This window comes from Equus quagga, chromosome 2 (assembly GCF_021613505.1).
Source record: "Equus quagga isolate Etosha38 chromosome 2, UCLA_HA_Equagga_1.0, whole genome shotgun sequence".
NCBI lineage: Eukaryota > Metazoa > Chordata > Mammalia > Perissodactyla > Equidae > Equus > Equus quagga.
The window spans coordinates 184,263,861-184,290,631 of NC_060268.1; the positions used below are offsets into that span (position 1 = coordinate 184,263,861).

The 26,771-nt window shown below is 51.5% G+C and overlaps 1 protein-coding gene across 1 annotated transcript in view; it reads left to right on the forward strand.

Moving 5' to 3' along the window:
• Positions 1-26,771, forward strand: part of KNDC1 (kinase non-catalytic C-lobe domain containing 1) — a 65,558-nt gene that overhangs the window by 9,508 nt on the left and 29,279 nt on the right. Inside the window, exons 4-11 of the mRNA XM_046651993.1 lie at positions 12,938-13,084; positions 13,463-13,580; positions 15,021-15,712; positions 18,377-18,491; positions 19,272-19,343; positions 19,438-19,499; positions 24,843-25,001; positions 26,097-26,174. Coding sequence (XP_046507949.1) covers positions 12,938-13,084; positions 13,463-13,580; positions 15,021-15,712; positions 18,377-18,491; positions 19,272-19,343; positions 19,438-19,499; positions 24,843-25,001; positions 26,097-26,174 — 1,443 coding nt within the window. The remainder of the gene's footprint in view (positions 1-12,937; positions 13,085-13,462; positions 13,581-15,020; positions 15,713-18,376; positions 18,492-19,271; positions 19,344-19,437; positions 19,500-24,842; positions 25,002-26,096; positions 26,175-26,771) is intronic.

Below are 26,771 nucleotides of genomic sequence, written 5' to 3' on the forward strand. Positions count from 1 at the left end.
GTGCAGGTGCCTTGATGGGGGAGGAGTCCCTCTTGGGGAAAGCCGGCCTGCCAGTCAGTTGTCACGCTGCTCTTCGTAGGTTGTCAGGATTGCAAATGCTGTCTCCAGTCTCTAATGTGTCCTCTCACCCTCTGTAAGGCAGCAGTTCTCAAACCTTTTGGCTCTCAGGACCCCTGTGAATCCCTGAAAATTATCGACTACCCGAACAGCTTTCGTTTATGTGGGTTATACACTGTCCACATATCTGTCAGTATTGACTGTATCACAGGTTAAAACTGTGATAGGTGTAAGCTGTGTGCCTATTAATTCATTCCAAAATAACAATAATACATCCTTTGCACATTAACATATGTGACATATTTTTATGAAAAATAACACTGCTTTTCCAAAAAGAGTAGTGAAAAGAGTGGCGTTGTCTTAGGTTGTAAACGTCTTCATCGTCTGGCTCGGTGGCAGAGCCCTGGGTTTCCACAGCGGCTTCTGCGCTCAGTCTGTTGCTGTTGCTGTGGCCTCTGGACGTCTCCACGTCTGAGAGTGGACAAAACGAACGACAGCTCAGTGTTATTGTGACAATCGTTTTACCCTCTCACACCACCCTTTGGGAAAAGCTACTGGAGGGCATCCTCTCAGAAAAAGTGTTTCTCAATTCTAATATACAGCCCCGCATCGCGGGACCACAAGGACACGTTCTGAGAAGCGCGTCATTAGGCGGCTTCGTCATCGTGCGAACATCATAGCGCACACTTACACAAACCCGGATGCTATAGCCCATTACAGACCTCAGCTACGTGGTACTGACTTCTGGGACCACTGTTGTCCGTGCAGTCTCTTTTGACAGAAACGTCGTTATGCGGTATACAACTGTAGTCAAATTTTTTTGACTACATGTTTTCTTTCATTTTAGTGTTTTTTTGTGGCTTAAGAAACCTTCCCAACCTCAAGGTCTAACAGATATTCACTGATATTTTCTACCAAAGTTTTAAAGGTTTGTTCTTCACATTTAATCTGCCTGAAGTTTATTTTTTTTTATAGTGTGAGGTAAGGGTCCGATTTCATCTTTTTCCATATAGATAACCTTTTCTCCCAGCTCCGTTTATGGCTGGCCTGGGTGCACGCCAACTGTGCCACATACCACAATTCCAGACGGAAGGGGACCTGCTTCTTGGGCCTCTGTTCCAGCCCGTGCGTCAGTCTGTCCGTCCTGCATGGAACTGCGTGTATGAGTTACCTCAGCTTCACAGGGAGCCCAGCATCTCACAGGGACCGTGCCCGCTCCCTGTTCCTTTTCTGAAGTGTTCTGACTCCTCTTAACCCTTTCTGCTTCCATATAAATTTTAGAATTAGTTTATCAAGTTCCATGGAAAGCTCTGTTGGCATTTTGACTGGAATGGCGCTGAATCTGTAGATCAATTTTAGGAGAATTCCCATCTTTATACTCTATGGTCTTCTCTAGAAACACTTTATTTCTCTTCCTTTATTTAGGTCTTATTTAGTATGTCAGCAACGTTTTAAAGTTTTTACCGTAGGAGTCTTGGACATCGTTTATTAGCTTATTCTCGTATGAGATATTTTCTGACTCTATTCTAAATTAATGGTCATCTTTGTAATTACATTTTTCTGCTTGCCTGTTGCTAGTTGACAGAAATGCAGTTCACTTTAATATCTTAATCTTAATCCAGCCATCTTGCTAAATTCTCTTCTTATTTCTAATAACTTAGAGGTTCAGTTCTTTTAGTTTTTCTGTTCAAATCACTGGCAAAGACAGCAGTGTTGTTCCTGACCGTCCAAAGGCTGTGGGTCAGTTCCCTTCCTCCTCTTGCTGTGTGTCAGCAAGGAGCAGCCGTGAGACTCCAGGGAGAAAGAAGCGTGTGAGGGTGGTGCGCCGGCCTGGGTGACATCGGTGCCTGCCTGGTTCTAAAAGGACCGATTTCACCTTTCGGCGTCCTGGACGACATTTGCATTGGCCACGTGAGTTCCCTTGTGCCAAACTGGCCGAGTTCTCTCATGAGTGTACACTGTGTTTTATGAAATGCTTCTGCAACCTTTGAAACAATCATTAAGATGTCAGTATTTCTGTATTTATTTTCAAATGTTAAATCATCCTTTCCTATTTAGAAAAAACCTAAACTGGCCATGTGTCTCATCTTTTTATACCATGTTGCATTCGATCTACCAGTACCTACCTTGGGTTTTTGCACGTTTTTCCCGAGTGGACTGGTAGCTTCCATTCTGTCAATGTTCGGCGGTGTTGGCATCAGGATCGTTCCAGTAGGAGCGCCCCCTCTCCCTCTGCCCTGTAAGAGTTCATGCAAGAACGGGACGAACCGTTCCTTGGAAGTCTGGTCAAACTTACTTGTAAAGCCATCTGTTTCCCTGGAGGAAAGGTTTTTAATTGCTGCTCTATTTTTAATGGTTATAGGATTCATCTGTTTTTGTATTTCTTCTTGAATCAGCTTCTTGGTAAACTATGTATTTCTGAAGTTTATCCATTTTCCCTGTGTTTTTAACGTGTTGGCATCGAGTTGTGGGTGACGCCCCTCCTCTGCCACTGTGTTATCTGTAGAGACGCCCTCTTCCCGCTCACTGGATGGCTTGCTCCCTCCTTCCTTTCCCGTGTCAGTCTTGCAGGGCTCTTTATTCTGTTGGCTTGTTCAGAGCCCACTTTGTACCACGTGATCTTCCTGTGGTGTCTTTGTTTTTTTTTTCCTGTTGACTCTGCCCTTATTTACTACTTGTTTTGAGTTTAGTAACTATTCCTTTTCTAACTGAAGTCGGACACTCAGCTCATGAGTCTCCAGCCTTCCTTCCTTTCCAATATTAGCGCTAATGCCTAAGGCTATGAATTTCCCTCAAAACATGAGTTTTGCTGCATTCTATGAGTTTGGCCATGGAGCGATTGCAGTATCATTCACTTCTGGGTATTTTTTAATTTCCATTGGGATTTCTTCTTTCACCCATGAGTACTGTGAATGAGTTGGGTTTTTTCTTACTTTTTATTGAGATATACGCACAGAAAAATACATATATCACCAGCATACAGCTTGATGAATGTTCACAAACTGAACATCCCAATAACCAGCATCTAGATCAAGAAGCAGAGCATGCCAGTACCCTGTCGCCCCAACCAGCCCCCAGGGGAACCACCATCCAGACTCATGATGCTGATCTCTCATGGCGGCCCCACCTGCCCGGTGTGGTGTATGTGAGATTCAGCACACAGCATGTGGTCAACACAGAGCTTCCACTCTCAACAATCATTTGTCCATTTCTTTTCTTTTCTTTTTGGTGAGGAAGATTGTCACTGAGCTAACATCTGTGCCAAACTTCATCTATTTTGTGTGTGGCACACCACAACAGCATGGCCTCATGAGCAGTGTGTAGGTCTGCACCCAGGATCTGACCCATGAACCCTGGGCCACCAAAGTGAAATGTGCAAACTTAACCACTATGCCCACCAGGCAGGCCCCCGTTTGTCTATTTCTAAACATGCTAGGACTGTTTTTTTGTCTTTTTCTTTCCTTTTTTTTTTTTGAGGAAGATTAGCCCTGAGCTAACATCTGCTGCCAATCTTCCTCTTTTTGCTGAGGAAGACTGGCCCTGATCTAACATCCGTGCCCATCTTCCTCTACTTTATATGTGGGATGCCTACCACAGCATGGCATGCAAAGCGGTGCCATGTCTGTACCCAGGACCTGAACCGGCACACCCTGGGCCGCCAAAGTGGAACGTCTGCACTTAACTTCTGCGCCACTGGGCCAGCCCCTGTCTTTTTCTTTTTAACTTCTAACTGAACCAAACTGTGGTCAAAGAAGGTCCATGTGTACCTACTCTTTGGAGTCGTTGAGGTTTCCTTGTGTCCTAAGAAGATGTGTGTCCTCTCACCGGGACGTGCAGATTCTCTGTGTAACCCAAGCACATGCATTGGGTCATTCTAGCTTCTGTAGATTTTTTTATTCTTTGGCTGACTGAGCTCCCTGGCACCCAAGCTCCGGTGGGGAGAGGGTTTCCTGGGGGCACTGTGGAGTGCAGGGATGGGGGGCAGGCAGGCCCTCATCGGGGAGGGGGCTTGCTCTGACCCATCCGCAGTGGGAAGGGATGGCTCCCAAGTGTGTAATGCTTTGCGGCCCCGGATCTTCCTGTGATGAAGAGTCCTCTGTTCCCTGAGTTGCTTTAATTCCCGGTGGGTGATCGTGGATTTTCCTTGTTCCACACACACAGCGAGTCAGTCCTTCTTACCTCACACCTGTGAAGGGCCCGTGGTGTGTGTGGACGCCTTGATCCCCTTGTTTTCACAGGCCCATGCATGCCCCGTCGGGAGCTCTGAGTCCAGGCTCTCTGCTCTGCTCTGGATTAGCCTCGTGCTGGTGCCCGTTCCTAGGGGCTGTCAGGACCCCCTGAGCAACTTCAGCGCTGCATTGTGGCAACCCCAGGAACAGCTGCACAAGGCTCTTGGGGGCCCGTCACACCACTCAGGCACTGTTCCTGCCCGTAACTGGGCAACACCACCAGCTCACAGGGACCACTGTGGCAAACACACCGCTTGGTGTCACCCCTGCCCTTGAGCTCCATCAGGGTGAGTTGCTGCCGGCGACATCAAGACACCTGCAGCCCAGCCTCTGGGTCTCTGGGCTCTTGAAGGACACAGCAGGTGGGGCTGTGGTTGCTGCTGATGTCCGGGCTGAACACTTGCCTCCACCCGCCGGCCTGTGGTCCTCCTGACCGGTAGTCATCACAATTCACGCTGCCACACACCAGCCCCTCCTGCCACCTCCCTACTGTCCTGATCCTTTCTCCCTCTGGAAATGTCAGCCTAGCGGCCTCTGCCACTCCCTGTGGGCCTGATCTCATCTCCACATCCTCCCCACAGAGACAACAACAGGGAGCCCTCCATGTCCTCACACTGAATTCTCCGTGTTCCTGGCACCATGGAGCTGCTGCCTCCTGGGTCCGGTCCTTCCCAGCCTGGCCCTGCCCCCACTCCGCTCCCACTGCTGAGTCCCCGGACACTCGATGGCTGGTCCTCCTGCAACCATCTCCCCTGCCCACCTCCCTCCTTGCTGAGGAAACCTCAGTGGAAGCATAGTTTCCAAAAGCTAAAAATATGACCTGTGGCAGGCATTCAAGGCCTCCTCCGGGCCAGCCCCTGTCCCCTACAGGGCTCCCCTCTGGACCTCGTCACCCTGAGCAGGTGTGGGCTCCAGTGGGGCCTGGCCATGACAACCTCAGCACCCATCACCCATCGTTACTGAATGCTTACCACTTATCACGAACGTGCATGCACGCAGTAAGTGTCAGGGCTCGCAGTGAACAGAGCAGATGACATCCTACTCGTGGGGGTCATGGTCTACACAGGGGATGGATGGGCTTGATGTGGGCAGTAGGCTGGGGCCTGAGAGTCAAGAACGGGCCTTGGCAGGCAATAACAAGGGTCTTCATCTAGATTAAAAAACCCTGGAGGCCGCTCTGAGAAAGTGATGTTTAAGTTGGGACGTGAAGGATGTGTAGCGTTCACAGGATCAAGACTAGGGGAGCTTCCGAGACAGATAGAATGAAATGTGCAGAGGCCTTGAGTGGCAAAGACATGATATTGGCCAGTGTGCGGTGGACAGTGTCATCCCACAACCAGCGAAAGGTTTATTTGCTGAGGTTATTTTCAAACTAAAAGAGGTGGGTGGATGGATGGAAATGGACAGAGATAGATAGATATAGACACATACAAAAGTAGAGAGAAGGAAGGAAGGGAGGGAGAAAAATAAATGTGAGTGGATGGATAGAGAGAGGGATGAACAGATGTGTGGATGGCTGGCTCGTTAGGTGGATGGATGGATGTGTGGATGGATGGGTAGATGGATGGATGAATGTGTGAGTAGATGGATGAGTGGAGGCATGGATGCAGGGAGGGATGGCTGGATGGACGCGTGGATGGATGAATAGATGGGTAGACAGATGGATGGATCGATGGGTACCTATCTATCCAGTGCGCCTGGAGACAGGAGCAGATACCCTGGTCTTGCCAGCTGTAGTACAGGCCGGTTTTATTCTCAGGGCTATGATTTGCTGGGAGCCTCAGTGTGGGACTCACAGCTCAGAGCCCCGGCTGGGACCTGGACCTCTCAGGCTCTGCAGGTGGAACCTTGTGGGATCTGCCTTTCCTTCCACCCTAAGCATCGGCACCCAACGGGGCCCCGAAATAAGGCCTCTGCCCTGAGTCTCTGCAGCAGCTTGACTTAAGTTTGGCCCCTGGACGCTGCCTGTGTGGGGCCAGGCAGGGGCCTCAGGTATGACGGGTGTGGTCAGTGTGAGAGAGGGGAGCAGGCTGCCCTCTGCATGGGGATGAAGGCTGGGGGTTCCACTGTCTTTTGTAAGAGGTGGAGCAGCATCACAGGGGCCCAGGCTTGGGCGTGGGGACAGTGAACGATTCAGGAGCCGTCAGTGCGGTTCAGCCGTGTTCCTGAGGCCCTGAGCAGGCGGCAGGACGCCAGCTCTGGGCAATGTGCTTGTGGGGCAGGATCGCAAGGTCTGTGACGAAAGTGTGTGGGCCTGAAATCTAAGAGGCTTCAGTGGAGAATGATAGAATAAAAGACTTCAGAGGCCAGCTGAAAACAAGATACATCCCAAAAATAAATAGCTTTTCTCTGTGTCAGTAATTACCAGTTAGAGATGAAATGGAAAATGCTCCATTTATAATAGCAAAGACTATGGAAAGCCTGCAAGTAAATATAGCAGAAAAGATTGGAAACTTAATGTGAACCACCTTCTAAAGACGAGAAAACAAGACACGAGAAAATGAGACAGAGCGCGTCCCTGCACCTAATTTATTTTCCAGCTTTATTGAAACATAATTGACATATAACGTTATGTGAGTTAAGGTGTACAGAGTGTTGATTTGAGACACTTTTATATGAGAAGTGATTACCATGGGAGGGTTAGTTAACACCTCCATCTCATAATTACCATTTCCTTTTTTTTGTTGTGAGAATATTTGAGATCTACTCTCTTAGCAGTTTGAAGTATATAATACGGTATTAACTATAGTCACCATGCTGTACGTTAGATGCCAAGAACTCATTCATCTCATAACTGGAAGTTTGTCTCCTTTGACCAACATCTCCCCATCCCCTCACCCCACCCCCACGCGCAGCCCCTGGTGACCACCATTCTCCTCTCTGTTTCTATAGTTCGCCTTTTTTGGATTCTACCTATAAGCAAGATCATGCAGTATTTGTCTTCCCCTGCCTGGCTTATTTCGAGACATACTCAGCATAATGCCCTCGAGGTCTGTTCATGTCGTTGCAAGTGGCAGGATTTCCTTCTTTCTCGTGGCTGCGTAGTATCCCATTGTGTCTCTGTAGCACATCTTCTTCATCTGTTCGTCTGCACATGGACACTTAGGTTGTTTTCATATCTTGGCTGTTGTGAGTAATGCTGCAGTGAACATGGGGGTGCAGGTAGCTCTTTGAGATTCTGATTTCACTTCCTTTGGTTGTGTTCCCAGAAGTGGAATTGCTGGATTGTATGGTATTTCTGTTTTTAATTTTTTTGAGAAACCCCTATCCTGTTTTCCATAGTGTCTGCACCAATTTATTCGCCCACCAGCAGTGCACAGGGGTGCCTTTTCTCCTCATCCTCGCCAACACTTGTTACTGCTTGTCTTTTTTATAATAGCCATTCTAACTAGGCGTGAGGTGACATCGCCTGTGGTTTTGATTTGCATTTCCTTGATGATTAGAGATGTTGAGCGTCTTTTCATGTACCTGTTGGTCATCTGTATGTCTACTTTGGAAAAATGTTTATTCAGTTCCTCTGCCCATTTTTAAAATTAGATTGGTTTTTTGCTATTGAGTTGTATGAATTCCTTATATATTTTGGATATTAGCCTCTTATCAGGTATATGATTTACAAATATTTTCTCCCGTTCACTAGGTTGCCTTTTCATTGTGTCGGTGGTTTCCTTTGCTGTGTAGAAGCTTTTAGTTTGATGTAGTCCCACCTGTTTATTTTTGCTTTTGTTGCTTGCACTTTTTGCAATTTTTTTCATATCCAAAAAATCATTATCAAGAGCAGTGTCAAGGAGCTTTTTCTAGTAGTTTTACACTTTGGGGTCTTACATTTAAGTCTTTAATCCATTTGAATTAGTTTTTTGTGAGTGATGTAAGATAGGGGTCTAGTTTAATTCTTTTCCCTGTGGCTGCCCAGTTTCCCAACACCATTTAGTGAAGAAAATATCCTTTCCCATCATATATTCTTGCCCCCTTGTTGAATATTAGTTGACCATATCTGCATGGGTTTATTTCTTGGTTCTTAATACTGTTAGTTCATCTGTGTGTCTGTTTTGATGCCAGTACCAGCTGTTTTGATTACTATAGCTCTATAGTATAGTCTGAAATCAGGGAGTGTGATGCCTCCAACTTTGTTCTTCTTTCTCAGGATTTCTCTGGCTATATAGGGTCTTTTGTGGTTTGATACCGATTTTAGGATTTTTTTTCTATTTTTATGAAAAATGCCACAGAAATTTTGATACATATTGCATTCAATTATAGATGGCTTTGAGTAGTGTGGACATTTTAACAATATTAATTTTTCTGATCCATGAGCACAGGATAGCTTTCCATTCATTTGTGTCGTCTTCAGTTTCTCTCATCAAAGTCTTATAGTTTTCAGTGTAGAGATCTTTCATTTCCTCGGTTAAATTTATTCCTAGCTGTTTTATTGTTTTTGATGCTATTGTGAACGGGATTGTTTTCTTTGTTTCCTTTTCAGATATTTCATTCTTAGTGTAAAGAAATGCAAATGATTTCTGTATGCTGATTTTGTATCCTGAAGTTTTAATGAATTTGTTGATTAGTTCTAACAGGTTTTTTTGTGAAGTCTAGGATTTTCTCTAGCCAGCCCTAGTGTACCAGTGGTAAAGATCCAGCAGTCTTGCTGCCATAGCCCAGGTTTGTTTCCTGGTCAGGGAGCCATAACACCCGCCTGTCGGTTGTCACACTATAGCAGCTTTGTGTTACTGTGATGCTGAAAGCTGTGTCACCGGGATTTCAAATGCCAGCAGGATCACCCCTGGTGGACAGGTTTCAGCAGAGCTTCCAGACTAGGACAGACCAGGAAGAAGGACCTGGCCACCCGCTTCCAAACAAAATTGGCCACGAAAACCCTGTGAACAGCAGCAGAGCATTGTCTGATAGAGTGCCAGAAGATGAGAGGATGGTGCAAAAAGACCGGGCAGGGCTCTCTGCTGTCCACAGGGCTGCTGGGAGTCGGAATCCACTCAATGATGCTAACAGTAGGATTTTCTATATATAGGATCATGGCATCTGCAAACAATGACAGTTTCACTTCTTCCCTTCTAATTTGGATGCCTTTTATTTCTTTTTCCTGCCTGATTGCTCTAGCTAGGACTTCCAGTACTGTGTTGAATTGGAGTGATGAGAGTGGGCACCCTTGTCTTGTTCCTGATCTTAGAAGAAAAGCCATCAAGCTTTCACCATTGAGTATGATGTTAGCTGTGGGCTTGCCGTATGTGGCCTTTATTATTATGTTAAGATATATTATTATATGCTCAGTTTGTTGAGACTTTTTATCATGAAAGTATGTTGTAGTTTGTCAAATGCTTTTTCTGCTACTGTTGAGATGATCGTATGACTTTTTTCTTTCTATTAATGCGATGTGTAACATTGATCGCTTTGCGTATGTTGAGCCATCCTTACATCCCAGGGATGAATCCCACTGGGCCATAGTGTACGATCATCTCAATGTGCTGCTGCATTTGGTTTGCTAGTATTTTGTTGAGAATGTTTACGTCTGTGTTCATCAGGGGTATGGGGCTGTAGTGTTCTTTCCGTGGAGTGTCCTCGTCTGGCTTTGGTGTCAGGGTTCTGTTGGCCTCAGAAAATGAATTTGCAAGTGCTCCCTCTTCTTCGGTTTTTGAAAGAGTTTGAGAAAGATTGGCATTAATTCCTCTTTAAATATCTGCTAGAATTCAGCGAAACCATCTGGTGCTGGGCTTATCTTTGTTGAGAGGTTTTTGATACTGATTCAATCTCGTTAGTAATTATTGATCTGTTCAGATTTTGTGTTTCTTCGTGATTCAGTCTTCGTAGGTTATTTCTAGGAATTTGTCCATTTCTTCTAGATTAGCCATCTTGTTGGCATATAATTGTTCATAATAGTCTCTTATGATCCTTTGTATTTTTGCAGTATCAGGTGTAATGTCTCCTCTTTTGTTTATAATTTTATTTTTCTGAGTCCTCTTTTTTTCCTGGTTAGTCTAGCTAAATGGTCCGACCAGGACCGAGGTGTGTCTGCCTGTTATCTGATGCACCTGGGCGAGACTCCTGTCAGGGCCCTAGGAGTGTGGCACCGCCTCCCAGGGCTCCCACACGGGTACTTGTCCGTGGATATGTCCACATTCTCATCGAGGGCCATACCATCTAGGGACGTCTTATTTGACCGTCTCACTGATATCCTAAGTATTTTATTTTGTAAGACGTTAGTCCTTCCCAAATTCTGCAACGTCAGTGCAGTTATAATAAAATCCCAACCATTTTTGGTTTGTTTTTTGAATAGGAATGGGAGAACTTAAGTTTGTTTTTTAAAACCGGACAAATGTGAAAATAAAGAAACTTTTTGAAAAAGACATGAAGGGCAGCTTGTCCTCCAGATGTGAAAATACCTCTGAAGCTGTTATAATTTAAAGAGCACCATCTGGACAGAGGGAGAGACACGTAGCCAGCATAAGAGGAGGAGAGGCTGGCCAGTGCCAGCCTCGGGGGGCCGCGCGCCGTGGGGCGGCCGTCCCGGCCAGCAGAGGGGGTCTTCTCTCTCAGTGCCAGGAGGTCGCTCTCCAGCAGGAGGGAAACAAGCCCGGTCCCAACAGCGTGCCAGCATGTGAGCAGATTCTACACGGATTGGAGCTAGTTGTTTAAAGATTATAAAAGTATTGGAGGAAACAGAGGAAAGCTGTTTTTGTCGTCTTAGGGGAGGGATGGTCCTTCTAAGAAGCCACTAAAGAAAAAAAATTATCCCATTTCACAAATTAAACATTAGAATTTTCGAATGTCAAAAGACACATGAACAAAGTTAAAAAGTAAGGGCAGATGAAGAGAACATACAGGTGACACACAGCCCAGGAGTCGGCACCCTAATGTGCCAAGAGTGCACCCAAAACAGGCGACAGCTCAGTGGAGAAATGAGCCGAGTCCATGAATGGGCGTAGAGAGGAAAATCACAACGGCAAATAGACAGGAACAGATGCTCAGTCTCATTCATAATTATAGAAATGCAAATTAACCCGAGACACTTGTTTCCCCTAAGAGATTGGGGAAGCAGGGTGTGGGTGCTGGGACACGTGCACACGGCAGGGGCAGACGCAAATTCCCAGACATTTAGGAGGGAAGTTTGTCAGCGGCTATCAGAATGTAAATCCTGCTTGTGGGGGTGGAGCCTCGGGAAGGAAACATGGATGCATGAAGACCCCACCAAAGCATCTGTTAACCAGCGGAACATGGCAAACACCCTGACCAGTGAGGGCCAGCATGGAGGGAGGGCATGGCCCCCACGTGCCTAGCTCCTGAGATAGAGACCCTGACAGAGAGACGAGTCCAGAGAGGGGGAGTCTCAGCCAGCGAAAACCAGACAGTCCTGCAGTCCCCGGAGAGAGCCGTCATCCTAGACCTCACAACAGACTGGGAGGGCCGGGTCTGAGGGTCATGGAATGAGGCTAGCTGGGACGTCACTGGCGGGTCATGAGGGCTGCCCAGGGAGAGAGCCAGAATCACCCAGGATCCACCCACTCAGTCATGCAAGGTCTGGCCCAGGATGAGGTGTTGATCTGGACCAGAGTGTGCACCAAAGACCGGAGTGTCCTGGGGAAGGGAGTGCTGGGGAAGGAAGGCGGGGAGAGCCTGGCCTTCACTCAGGGCCCAGGCCTCCACTGCGAGCTATGTGACCTGCCTGTCTGGAGCTACACAGCCCCAGGCCCTTGCTGGCTCCTCCTGGCGTGGCTGTGTGGCCCTGGGCTGGTTCCTGAACCTCTCTGGGCTCAGCTTCCTGTCAGTAAAGTGAGAATGATAAAGCCCTCGTATGCACTATTGTGGGGTGAGGTAGGAAGGCGCAATGATGTCAGATGATGCCACCTGGCCCCAGGGAGTGACAGTAGCCATTGTCAGCCCTCAAGGACCGGTGGGCCGAGGCCTGCACTGTGCCCCATCCCAGCGTGCACAATCTGCAGAGCCCACACGCTCGTGAATGCAGACAGGAAAACCCTAACTTACTAAAAGAAAACCTGTCTTTCTTCCTGCTCACATCCAGTTTTTGAAGAATACACCAGAAAAGAAAAGGTCCTGCCCTTCAGAGTCACGGCATCCATCAGGGGCCGGGTCTGTGCCCCAGGAGGCTGGATGGGCTGGGCCCTGGGAGGGGCGCTAGTTGTTGTGGCCAGGCCAGCACAGACCCCAGACCCGCCAGCACAGGGTCACATGCTTTAGCCTGAGAGTCCTCGCATCGGGCAGGCGTGGCCTTGGCCATGCCTGCAGCTGTCATAAAGAGCAGATGTTGGGGGAGGGCCCCATGGCCAAGTGGTTGGGTTCGCGCACACCACTTCGGTGGCCTGGGGTTTCACCGGTTCGGATCCTGGGCATGGACCTAGCACCGCTCATCAAGCCACGCTGAAGTGGCATCCCACATGCCACAACTAGAACGCCCTACAAGTAGAATATTACAACTATGTACTGGGGGGCTTTGGGGAGAAGAAGAAAAAAAAAAGGATTGGCAACAAATGTTAGCTCAGGTGCCAATCTTAAAAAAATGAAAAAGAGCAGATGTGGCCCAGAAGACGGTGTTCCTGGCCCAGAGGAGCGGCAGCCGTACGGGGACAGGTGTGCCTGTCGTAGGCCACGCGGCCGGGCTTCGCAGCGCTAACGGGCTCTTTGGCGCACAGGCTCACATCTACTCTCTGGGGGCCACGCTGAAGGCGGCCCTCGAGTACGTGGCAGAGCCGGAGCCAGAGCCCAGACTGAGCCGCGACCTGGAGGTGCTGCTGGGCCAGATGCAGGCGGAGGACCCTGGGGACCGGCCCGACCTCGAGGTGAGTGCTACCCCCTCATGCTTCTCCCCAGAGTTGAGGCCCGAGACCCTCCTCATGCCCAACGCCTTGTGCACGCGCACATACGCCCGGCACACACACAGGGGTTCCTGTCCCCCACCCCGCCCTGTCACGGGAGCTCCTAGCTTGGATGTGGTGGAGTTGCATTTTGTTTAAATAAGATCTTGACTTTTTTTATTGACATTTTTGTTATGAAGAGGTTTGGCTTATAATTCTCATGGGCTGAACAGAATCTGCTGGCTTTCTGTAATCCGAGAGGCTCGCTTTCTTGTACCTGAAAAAGGCTGTGGCGGGCGGGCGGGCTCTCGGAGGTCAGGGCTTCCTGCCGTGAGCGTCCCCCTGAGATGCCCACGTCCGCAGAGCATCATAGCGCTGTGTGAAGAGAAGATGCAGTTCACGTCCTCCTGCCGCCTGTGCCGCAGCCTCTCGGCCGTGGGGAGGAGGGTGCTCTCCCTCGAGTCCTTCGGAGCGTTTCAAGGTAAGCACACTCGCGGGTATGTGCTTGCACATGCAGGTTCTCACAGACATATACATGCACACACAGACCCTCACGTGTGCACATTTATACACGTGCACACATGCACACATAGATGTGCACATTGGCACAGATCACACGCATATGTTCACACCAGTGGACTCACACATTTAAACACCCATACTCACATGCATACATGTTCAAACAGGCCACATATGTGCCCCCACAAATACACGTATCACACTCACAGTCGCACATATAAACATACATGTATGTGCAAACTCATACACACCTATTTATACTGCACACACAAGCATGCACACTCATGTACAAATACACTCACACTCATGAACACCATACACACCCTCTCCCACACGTGTGAAGATGTGTACAAACATGAACACAGATTGACACTGCACACGCACACTCACATGTTCAGTCATACTGTGCGTGTTTTGCAGACACCCGCTCAATTAGAGCTGAGCACCAAGGTCACGTTGAGAAGTGACTGATAAGGCTGGTCGTCTCCCGCTTAGTCTAGAGCGTGTCGGGACAGGGACGGGGAGCGTTTCTCAGTTCGTTGCCGTTTGCCGACACCATGCGGCATCTGAGGCCCATTGACTTCTCCAGCGCACGAGCTGTTGCTGAAGCGTCTGGGATTTTCACGGCCCACGTGGGGCTCTTGCGGAGTCTCAGGCCGTGTTTTGATCCAAGGCCAGAGTCTACTTTGCAGCTCGGAGCCCAGAGGGGCCTCAGGGAGGCACGGAGCCTCCAAGTGGCCGCAGGGCCCTCCTGCTGAGCGACATTTCCAACCTGCCCTGCCAGCATTTGTGTCGCTGCAGCACCAGGTGACGCTGGCATTGCTGTGACAACAGCGGAGGGTATTAACACAGTGGAGAGCAGAGCTGCTGCAGGGGGGCCGCACGCCACACGGAGGGCCCTGCGTGCCTGGAATGGTTCCCGTGGAGACGTGTGTGTGTGTGTGTGTGTGTGTGTGGAAGGCTTTGCATGCAGACCGGGTGGGGCTGTAGCGAGATCTAATTTCTTCCTTTGGGGAATATCACTTGTGTAATTGTTATAGTAAAATGATGTGCTTTTGGACAAGATAATTAGGCCAAGGGCTCCCTTAGGAAACCCCTGTGGGAAGCTGGGTCTGGGAGGGGAGGGGGGCTCAGGAGCCTTCTGAGCCTTGTTAACTAACCGAGATCACGTGATTAGGGTGAGGACGTTTCTGGGTGCTGCAGGGAGGGTGGGACCCCTGGAGTGCAGGAGAGGAGCCCTGTCCTGGACGCCCTGTGCTAGGGTCTTTGGCCATGGGGGCCCGGGGTCCTGCAGGAGCCCATCAGAGGTGGCCGTGGGTGGGGGCGGATTGCAGGGCTGCCCAGCCTGGGCTCGGGTCCCTGGCTGTGGCCTCCACAGTAACCGCATCTTGCTTTGGCCCAGATCTCAGCGAGAGCGCTTGGAGAGGGAGGCTTGCTCCAAGAAGTGCGGGGCCCAGGAGGCAGCCTGGGGACGCAAGTGCTGACCCGGAGGTCCCAGCTTGCCCAGAGGGCCTGCCCCAGACCCCCGCCTGCAAAGGCCCAGAGCACCCCGGGACCCTACTCTCAAAGCCTCTGCTGCCAGAGCCTGTGAGAAATGGAGAAAGCCACGGCCGGGAGGGGCTGGCCAACCTCATCCTGGACACCCAGCGCCCCCTGGGTGACCTGGACAGAGGCTTCCTGGAGAGGAGCCGCCTGAGGAAAGTGCAGACATTTCCCAGGCTCCTGCCTGAGGGCCCCGAGGCCAGCGCCCTCTGCCTGTCGCTGACCAGCACCAAAAACCAGCTGCCCACGCCCGAGCTCCTCCCTCCAGACCCCAGGAAGGCCTTTTCTGAGGAGAAAAATGGCCTTTCCAGCTTCAAGGCGCAGCTCAAGTCCGGACTATGGCCAGAGCCAGAACCCGAGCTCCAGTGGGCAGGGGCTCTAGGCGCAGGCCACGGCAGGGACAGGGTGGCGGGGGCGCCCAGCCCTGTGGAGGAGAGCCCCCCGCCCCACCCCGAGGACCCTCACGAGGCAGGCCAAGACCCTCGGACTCCAGGGTCTGACAAGGGGATTCTGGACGGAGCCGGGGAGCCGGGAAGCACGGCCACGGAGCAGGTGGGTGACGACGTGACATGCTCGTGCTGCACGTGGCCGGGGAGGGGCCCTGCACACGCCCCGTCCGCAGCCCGGAGCCCTGTTGAATGTTGTCACTCATGACAAGGAAGGCAGCCTCAGCCTTCACGCCTGCTGGATAATTTACAACCTCTAGGAGAGCCTCCTGGTGTTGAAGGAAGCTGTGAACACAGCTTTGGGGGGCTCACAGTCACCCCAAGTGTGGCCCCCAGGCCACAGCCCCTCCCATGGCCTCCCTGGAGATGGACAGCTTCACCCCCCATGGTGGTGGGTCATCCCAGAGAGTAGCTGCCCCCCCCAACCTCCCGTCGCCCACCTGGCGTGCAGAGCCCGCCTGCCCTGCACCCTCATTGCCGGGACGCGCCCCTGCTTTGGGGTTCGTTTTCTTTCCAAGCAGCACATGCAGAGGGCAGCTTCCCGGGAGGAGCCCCAGCAGCCCAGGCCCAACGGGGTTACCTCTGGGGCTCTGTTTCCACGTCCTACCACTCAGGCCTCCCTTGTCTTCCTCTCCCGACTTTTAAGTCAGAAACTAAAACTGCAGGTGGAGGTTGTTCACCCATCAGGCTGGGCCTGCAAAAGATACCAGGAAGCGTGGGAGCCTGAGCAGCCCTGAGTCCCCATGACCCTGGGATTTTGTATGCTGTCGGGACAGGGTCTCCCTCAGGCCAAGGTGGGGTCTCTCAGACCTGAGGCTGCGCCCTTATCAGCTTCAAGGGATGGAGGATTCTGTTGGAACCAGTGTTCTGGCAGTTTGGGGTGTTTTTATCATGACCACGGGGGCTCTGAGCACACCTGAGCCAAGCCCAGCCAAGCTCGCTCTCCCGCTCGGCTCCTAGCAAGTCACTCTCTGAAGCTCTGTGTCCCCATGAGCTCCTCGGGGCTAAGCCACCAGGGGGCCTGTGGCCCAGACACAGATGTGTCTTCGGGGCACTGCGGCCAATCGTGTGGCACCGAGAGCCTCCTTTCCCGGCACACTTTGTTGAAACAAGGACAGGGGTGGACTCTGCGGTTTATATTTTTATTCATATCCTGATAAGCACCTGAGAGTAATTCATGTGAAAAGTGTGTTTACTTTAAAACAAAGGTCCGTCCTGGAGACCCAGGCGTGTTGACCTGTGCTAGATGTGCACATGTGTGTCATCTCACGCTGTCTCCACCCACTACACCGGCTCGTGTGTAGACAGCAGCAGGCACCAAGGGAAGAAAACTTCACATGCCTAAACCCTGGACTAGGCCCACTTCCCCATGCCTAGCAGCCCCACGACAGCCCACCTTCCAGATGGGTAAACTGAGGCATGGGGCTCTTGTGCAGCCTGTTGGAGGAGGATGGGCAGTGCCTGAGGGGCAGAGCTGACTGGAAGCCCAGCTGTTGTCTTAACCATCAGGCTTCCCTCTCCCAAAGGCCTCATAGGATCAGGGCCCACCCAGGTCTTGGCAACCACACAGGGAGAGCCGGGGACCCACATCTCTGCTGCAGAGCCCATCCTGGGTTCAGAGCTGGCTACTCTGACCCCTCCATGGAGCAGGAGGCTTGGGGAGGGGGTATTGTGGCCCAGAGCATGTGCCACCTGCCCAGCACGGAGGATGAGGCAGCGAAAGGGGAAGGGTTGCAGGACCGAGGCGGCTGCACCACAGGCCTGGAAGGGGTTGAGGGTGAAGACACAGCCTCTGGAAGCTTCCCCTAAAGCGTGCACTTCTGCTTATCAAAGGAGCTGGCTGGCTGTGGTCCTCGCTCTTCCCGTGGCCTCAGGGTAGAGAACGACCTTCTGTCTGAATGCATTCCTCTGACCCCGGGACTGTTGCGTGTGTTGGGGGAATAAAATACACATAACAAAATTTACCACTTGACCCAGTTTTAAGTGTACAATTCAGTGGCATTTATAATGTGCATTCACATTAGAGTGCAGCCATCCCCACCATCCATCTCCAGAACTTTCTCTTCTTCCCAAACTGAAACTCTGTCCCCATGAAACACTAACTCCTCATACCTCTCCCCAGCCCCTGGCACCCATCATTCTTCCTGTCTCTGTGAATTTGATGACTCTAGGGACCTCATGTAAGTGGAACATACAGTATTTGTTCTTTTGTGACTGGTTTATTTCGCCTAGCATAACGTCCTCAGGGTTCATCCATGTTGCAGCGTGTGTCAGAATTTCCTTCCTATATAGGCTGAATATATTCCATCGTGTGGGTGGGCCACGTTTTGGTGATCCATTCATCCCCTCCATGGACGCTCGGGTCGCTTCCATGTCTTAGAGATTGTGAATGATGCTGCTGTGAACGTGGTGCACGTGTCTCTTCAAAACCTTGCTTCCAGTTCTTCGGGGTGTACACCCAGGAGTGGAACTGCCGGATCACGGGGTGGTTCCGTGTTTGAGTTTCTGAGGAGCCGCCAGGCTGTTTCCCATGCGGCCGCACCACTACATTCCCACTCACAGGGTGCAGTTCCAATTTCCCCATGTCCTTGCCCACGTGTGTGTGGACGTGGAGACTTCTCCCGGCCCCTTTGTCAGGAGTGGGCGGTGTGGGAGGCAAACCCCACCGCAGGGGAGTGGCTCTCGCCCTGGCGCCCTCCACTGTAAGCCTCCCCGAGGCGTCTGGGCAGAGTGAGTCCTGGTGTTTTCACTGAGGGGCTTCTCCCCACAGGGTGTCTCCCTGCAAGACCTCTTGTCCAAGCTGGGCCGGCCCTTCAGGGAGTATGAGCTGTGGGCTCTGTCCCACGCCTGCCTCAGTACGCTGCGAACGCATGGCCAGCACCCAGGTGACGTGTGTGCTACGGTTCCTTGTTCAGCTGCCCCAGCGTGTCCCCACGCCTGGGCTGGGGGCAGCATGGAGCCTTCATCAGCCTGCATGGATGGCCTGGGGTGGGACGGCAGTGTCCACACTGCGAGCTGGGGGCACCGTGCTGCAAGGAGGAGCAGGAGCCATGTGGGTGGCCACACCTTCTCAGTGGGGACAACATTGTCCCCAAGGAGGCAACAGGTTTCTGAGTGGGGCCCATCTTAGACCTCACACTGCTTTGTAACCCCCAAAGCTCCAGCCTCCCGACATGTGACAGGCTGCAGCCCCTCTGTGGCACCAGCCCATCCCAGGGGGTGATGGGGAAAAGCATTGCCATCTGGCTGCCCCAAGTCCCATGACCCACAGCCTTTGGGGTATAGTCTAGCCTCCTCCGGGACCCCTCTGGGGGAGGCGCTCAACAAGTGTGCCAGGTCCCTCTGTGCCCTCTCTTCCTTCAGCTCCTTCCATTCCAGCTCAGAGTGTCCCATGCCGCTGCAAGGCAGCTCCGGGGGTGGGTGCAGAGACTTGGAAGTTCCTGTTCCCTCTGGGCACTCTGCCCAGGGCCTCTGGGAAGGGGAGGAGGCCCAGCCCCTGTGCTGGGTCTACGAGGGACCCAGTATCCTGGCATTCCCTGGGTGACCCGGGGGGCCTGGGGATGGCTGGGAGGAAGGGCTGCCCCATCCTGCCCACAGCTTTGCAGGCCCCCAGGAGAGCAGGTCCCCACAGCGAGTCCGGCCCCCTGACCCTGCCTCTGTTACAGCCTGCCTGTGTCTGGACTCCGTGCTAGTGGCCGAGGACGGGGCCGTGCTCTTCGGGCCGCCCCCAGCCAATGGTGCGTACGTGGCCTCACCCTCGGGGCTGGGCTCTGGCGCCGATTGCCGAGGCTGGAAGGAGAGCTCACCCGGGGTTTGGGGTTTCTCTCTTAGGCGCTTACAACTCGTTCTTTCTGGCTCCCGAGGTTGCAGAGCAAAAGCTGGTGACTGAAAAGGTACCTGGGCCCTCCCCCATCCCTTCCTGCAGCCTCCTTGGCGGTGCCCACAGCCCTTCTGTCCAGAGAGTCTGAGGGGGTGTGGGGAGGCATAGGCCCCATGTCAGGACTCGGGGAGTCTGGGTGGCCCCCGAGTGCAGCACCTATGTCCAGGGCCCCGCTTTGCCTGGTCTGGGCAGCATCCGCCTCTCAGGTGCCTCCTGGGGATGACAGGAATGTGGTTCTGGTGGTGACATCCTGAGACAGAACTTCAGTGTGGACATCTCCAGGCAGTGTATGCTGGCTTGAGAGTGCCCACAGCTGAACTTTGAGGAATATTTGCATGGCACCTATTAAGTTGTTCAAAACTTACAATTAAATATATTAAATCATATTCAAAACCAAGGTAGAAGCTCCACTTCTGGGCAGGTGGAGGAGATGTGACCTCCTACCCCCCACTAAGTGCACCTGGAAACCCGCACACTGTTCCTAAAGCGAGCATGAGAAGACGGGAAGGTGGGGAGCAGGAGGCCACAGGCCGGGGCCTCGGCCCGAGGGGCGCGCCGTGCTGAGGGACCCGCGTTTTCTTCCTGCCTCACACGCAGAGATCTGGCGCTGAAGGAGCCGCCGCTGGGAAACACCACAGGCACAGACCAGAAGCCTGCACTCTCGAGCCAGAGGAGCAGGCAGAGGAAGAGGCAGGCCCACCCAGGTGCGCAAAGGCCGAGTGGGGAGCTGGACTCCCACCCCCATCCAGCAGTGGTGGGGAGCCTCTCCTCGCCGGGACTTCTGCCCCCACCTGTCAATGACGAGATGGTGCCCCCACACACACCGCCAGAGGGGTGTCTGAGGAAGCCGGCTAAAACAGAAGGCTAAACAAGACCCAGAGTCCTAAGCTGAAAATGTCCAGGTTTCTATCAAAAATCACTTGCCATACCAAGAACCAGGAAGATCTCAAACCAAATGAAAAACCACCGTTGGTGGAAGCCGGCACTGACACTGCAGGACACAGCTGCGCGGGACCAGGAGGGGAATTCACAGCATTAACTGCCCATGTTAGAGCAGAGGTCAGGTCTCAGCTCTGTGATCTAAGCTCCCACCTCAATACCTGGAAAGAGAAGATGAAAATACGCCCAAAGCAGCAGGAAGGAGACAATCAAGGTTACAGCCGAAATCAGTGAGACGAAAACAGAGAAACCAATGAAATGAAGAGCTGGTTCTTGGAAAAGACCAATAAAATTAACAAACTTCCAGCAAAACTGACACAGCAAAAAAAAGAAGACACAAATTACCAATATCAGAAATGACACAGGGGGTACCCTACAGACCCTGCAGACATCAAAGAGCAATCAGGGAACACCACAAACAGCTCCACACACGTAATCAACAACTTAAATGAAGTGGACCGAGTCTTTGAAAAACGTACGCTGTCGCAACTCATGCAATATGAAACAGACGTTTAAATAGCCCTATAGCTATTAAGGGAATTGAATTTATAATCTTAAAATTCTCAAAAAAATAAGTTTCAGGGTCGGCCCGGTGGCGCGGTGGTTAAGTGTGCACGTCCACTTCGGTGGCCCGGGGTTCGCCAGTTTGGATCCTGGGTGTGGACATGGCACCGCTTGGTGAGCCATGCTGTGGCAGGCATCCCACATATAAAGTAGAGGAAGATGGGCACGGATGTTAGCTCAGGGCCACTCTTCCTCAGAAAAAGAAAGTCTCTAGGCCCAGATGTTTTCACTGGAGAGTTCTTCTCAATGTTTAAAGAAGAATCAGCACCAATTCTGCAGTCTTTTCCTGAAAACAGAAGAGGAGAGAACACTTCCCGATCCATGTTATGAAGCTAATGTTATCCTGATACAAAGACAGTACAATATACAAATATGCATATATATGCCAGTATCCCTCATGAATATTATGGCAAAAAACCTTAACCAAGTATGTGCAAGTAGAATTCAGCAATATGCAAAAACAATTATACACTATAACAAAGTGGGGGTTATTCTAGGAATGCAAGGCTGGTTCAATATTTGAAAACCAGTCAGAGCCATTCAATATATTAACTGGCTAAGGAAGAAAATCCCATGATCACATCCATTGGTGCAGAAAAAGCATTTGACAAAATTCAACACCAGTTCATGATAAAAAAAAAAAAAAAACAACTCAGAATAGGAATAGAAGTAACTTCCCCAATTTAATAAGGAGCACCTACAGAAAAACACAAAACAAAACAAAAAGCCCTACAGCTAACACACTTAATGGTAAAAGACTACACCTGCCCCCTGAGATGGGGAACAAAGCAGGACGTCCATTCGCATCACTCCTGTTCAACATGGTACTGGAGGTCCTGGCTGAAGCGATAAGACAAAAAAAGGAAACAAAAGGTGTGCAGACTGAGAAGGAAGAAATAAAACTGTCTTTGTTCACAGGTGACATGATTGTCTGTGTAGAAAGTCCCAAATAATCAACAAAAATCTCCTGGAACGAATAAGCAATTAGAGCAAGATTGCAGGATGGGAAGTTGATATACAAAGTCAATTGGTTTCCTGTTTCCTAGCAATGAACAATTGGAATTTGAAATTAAGAACACAATACCATTTACATTAGCACCAAGAAAAATTACTTTTGTATAAATCTAACGAAATATGTATAAGATCTATATGAGGAAAACTACCCAACTCTGATGAAAGAAACCAAAAAAGATCCAAGTAAATGGAGAGAGAGTCCATGTTCATCTATAGCAAGACTCAGTGTTGTCAAGATCTCAGTTCTTCCCAACCTGATCTATAGATTCGGTGCATCCCTTTCAAAAGCCCAGCAGGCTGCTTTGTGGATGTCGACAGACTGGTTCTACAGCTCACTTGGAGAGGCGAGAGACCCACAACAGCCGACTCAACACTGAAGGGGCGGAGGAAAGTCGGGGGACTGGCACTGCCCGACTTCAAGACTCACCATAAAGCTGCGGTGATCAAGACATGTAGTATTGGTGAAAGAGCAGACATTGATCAGTGGAACAGAACAGACATCCTAGAAATAAACTCCTACAAATACAGTCAACTAGTCTCTGACAGAGGAGCAAAGGCAATTCAATGGAAAACAGACAGTCTTTTCAACAAAGGGTGCTGGAACAACTCAATAAACACGTGCACCAAGAAAACGAAAAATAGAATCTTGACACAGACCTTGCACCTTTCACAAAGATTAACTCAAAATGGATCATAGACCTAAATGTAAAATTCAAAGCCATAAAACTCCCAGAAGACAACTTAGGAGAAAACCTAGGTAGTGATTTTTTAGTTACAACCAAAACACAACCCATGAAAGAAATACTGATATTAAACTTCATTAAAATGAAAAACTTCTGCTCTGCAGAAGACACTCTTAAGAGAGTGAAAAGACAAGCCACAGACTGGGAGAAAATATTTGCAAAAGACATCTGATAAAAGACTGTCATCCCAAGTATAGAAAGAACTCTTAAAAGTCGACAGTAAGGAAAGAAGCAACCTAATTAAAAAGTGAGCAAAAGACCAAGACACTCCACCAAAGAAGGGGTCACATGGTGAAGAAGATGCTCCTCATCACGTGTGGTTGTGAAAAGCAAGTTAAAACAATGAGATGCCACTGCACACCTATGAGACTGGCCAGAATCTGGAAAACTGACAGCACCAAACGCTGGGGAGGATGCGGAGCAACAGGAAATCTCCTTCGTTGCTGGTGGGCATGCAAAATGGTGCAGCCACTTTGGAAGATGATTTGGCAATTTCTTAAAAAACTAAACATGCAGCTACCACACAGCCTAGAAGGTGCTCTCCAGACGTTTATCCGAGAGAAAAGTTCACGTGGAATCCTGTACGTGAATGTTCACAGCAGCTTTATTCGTAACAGCCCCAAACTGGAAACAGCCCAGATGACTCCAGGGGTGAGAGGTTAGACGGGCCGTGGCACCTCCTCATGGTGGGCTGCGGCTCAGCAGTCAAGGGAGGGGAGCGCTGAAGCTGGTGGATCTGCAGCAGACTGTACTAAGAGGAAAAAGCCACTCCCGAAAGGTTAGATGTTGTACGATTCCATCTACATGAAGTGGCAAAGTTATAGAAATGGGGGACAGATTAGCAGTCACCAGGGATTAAGGAGGGCGGGAAGTACACGTGGTCAGGGCCACAGGGCGGACACTGACGAGGCTCCGTTGAGTCACTGGCCATGTCCTGGTGGTGACATTGGGCTACGGTTTTCTAAGACATGACCATTGTGGGAAGCTGGTGGAGGGTGCACAGGGTCTCCACAGTGTTTCTTAGAACTGTCTGTGAATCTACAGTTATCTCAAAATAAAAAGTTTAGTTTTTTAAAAGGTTAAACACTCAACACTAATAATTTCCCAAAAATCTGACTGGAGCATCCCATTACCCATGCTCCTGGGTGATGGGGGGCCACTCCGAGGGTGCCTTCTGTGTCCCTTCCCTGCCCCCGTCCACTGGCACCACCTTGGACTTGACGCTGACCCTGCGTGTGGAGTGTCTACACCGTGGAAACCAGCAAGTGCTAACACAAGGGGTGGTTTACTGGTCTGTCGATTGTCTGGTCTTGGAGTGAGGGAGGAAGTGTTAACGCAGTTGAACTTCCGAGTGTCGTCCCGTCTGTGGCTGCTGCGTATCGAGCGGCACAAATGCTGCAGGGAATCCTCTTCAGTTTTCAACACTGTTCTGATGCTGCCAAGATGCCTCTCAGACGGGTGCAGCTCCAGCGTGCGTCTTTCTTGTTTCACGTTCGTCTAATTGAGATAAACGGAACTAGAAACCAACATTTGGGTCGGAAACACTCGTTCGTTGTAGGCTGACTGCAGACGCTGGTGTTGGGTAAAAATCCAGGAAAACGCTCAGTGAGAACCAATCACCTGGGTGGGACTCAGAAAAAAAGAGTATCATACCTTTCATTATTTTAAACTATGTGGTATACCTCCTTTATCTCAGTAAACTCTAGAATAAACATGTGAGTATGCAGAGGCATGTCGTTTTGTTCAGAGAGCCTGTTGTTAATCATTTAGCAGCACACCACTGGTTCAGGGGGCTCCTGGCTCAGACTCCCCAAGACGCCACCTTCACCTTCATGAGGAGAGTGACAGGTGGGAAAGCCAGCTGAGGCTGATGTCATGTCTGCTCACACTGGAGCGTTTGAGACCTGTAGGGACTTGTTAAACATGCAGATTTTAAGGCCGATGTCCCTCGGTTCCGACAAGGGTCTGGGGTGGGGCTCCAGGCAGGAGTCACGACAGGAGCAGGCCTGTAGGATGGTGCCCCTGTGCCCCTTGGGGTGGCCACCGGGGTGGTGGTTCTGCTGAGCACGGCTGGCCCTCTCTCCTCCTCCACCCAGGCCTCCGTGTACTGTGTGGCCGCTGTCCTGTGGACGGCAGCCAAGTTCAGCATCCCCAGAGACCGCAAGCTGGCCCTGCCACGCAGGCTCAAGACCTTCCTCCTGGACATGGCGAGACGCAGCACCCAGGAGCGTCTATCTGCAGCCGAGGCCATCAAGGTAACCGCACTGCAGTGGGGCCAGCTCCCTGTCGGGGGCCTGGGAGGTGGCCCACAGAGGACATGGGTTCTTGATCCTAGGAAAAGCCGGTGCCGTTGGACGGGAAAGGGCATGGGTTTCATTTGTGGATGGGTAGCAGGGGGTCTTGGCTGCTCACCAGCCCAGCATTCCGCCCAGAGCCCCCTGTTATCTCGAAGGTGTCCACCGATCAGAGGTTAGGCAGAGGATGTCCTGGGGCTGAGGGCTGACCCCTGCCCGTAGGCCCTACCAGAGAGGAGCAGAGCCTCCCCCCACACCGCCTCTGAGGGTCTTCCTGGCCTCCCCATCCCAGTCTGGTCTCTCCAGGCTTGTCGGGGACCAGCCGGGCAGGTCCTAGCCACCCTCCCAAGAGTGGCCTGTGCCGTGTCTGCCAGCTACTGGCAGACAAGTGCAAGGAGGGCCCTGCCGTTGTATTTTGGTGATCGGGGGCCAGGGGCCTTCTGGAAGGAAATGCTGTGTGCGGACAGGGAGAGGAGACAGCTCTGGGGCTAGGGGACCTGGGTACAAGGACTTCTTTGCTCTGCGACCTCGGGCAGCCTGCTTAACCTCTCTGGGCCTCTCTGGCCTGCTCCATCCAATGAGAATGAGATTCTGCATCAAAGATAAACACGCCGGAACTCAGGCACAGCGGTGAGAGCTGGTCTTAAGCAGTAACTGCTGCAGGAGGGGAGAGCGAGCCCTGCCCCCGTTTGCACAGAGGTCACTGCCATGTAAAGGGAGAATGGGGGTGTGAGGGGGCTCAAGCGGCTCTGTGCAGGTGGCCGTCCACAAGGCCGGGTCAGGGGAGAGGCCGTGGCCTTCTGTTCAGTTTTCGTTTCCAGCTGAGGAAGGACGGCTGCTGGGTGCGCGGACATTGAATCTCATCACAGGCGGTCCGAGACCGGGGTGCCCACGGGTCCTCCTGGCGAGAAGCCCCGGCCTTCTTTGCTGCCACCGTGCCTCTGACAGGCTCCTCGTCCAGCTTGGCGGTCCCCTCTACCGCTGAGTGAAACGGACTGGTGCTGGAGCCGCCGTATCTCTGCGAGTCTGACATGTGGCCTGTGTCCTTGCATTCAGATATGCGGCACCTACCTCCTGCAGCGAGGCATGGACAGCAGGAAGATCCTAGCCCACCTGCGGGCATCAACTTGTCAGGTGAGACGCTGTCCAGAGCCCAGGCGCAGACCACTCATTCTGCCGGGGGCCCGGGGAGAGGAGGACCCTGTGTTTGTGGTTCAGTGCCCAGCTGTTCAGAGAGTTGGGGAGGAGCTGTAAGTAGCCTGGAGCTCTGGGCCTCGACCACCTGGGGAGTGTGGGTGTTGCTCACCCTGCGTGGGGTGGGGCACATCCTGGGCGTCCTGCAGAGTGACCCTCAGGGAGCTGGCATTATTTACAGATGTGCCTGTTGCCTCCCTGGGCATGCTGGCCAGGGCGAGGCCACGTCAGGGGTGGGTGACGGGGGTCCCTCGGACGTCAGACAGGCACACGTCCCCGGAGACAGCTTTTGGGAGTCTGGGTTCTGGGTAATCCATGGTCTCGGATGGTGCGTAATCTCTCATGCCCTAGAAACCTGCCCAAGCCTTGCCGAATTGGGAAGCAAAGTGCCCTGAGGCTCTCAGTCCAGAGCAGCAAGCCCTGCTCTGAGGTCCACGGGCTCCGAGCTCCGAGCTGCACAGCCAAGAGGGCAAGGAGCACGTGCTGTGGGGTCAACCATGCCCCTCAGGGCGCCGTCGTCACCTCAACGACGTGTCT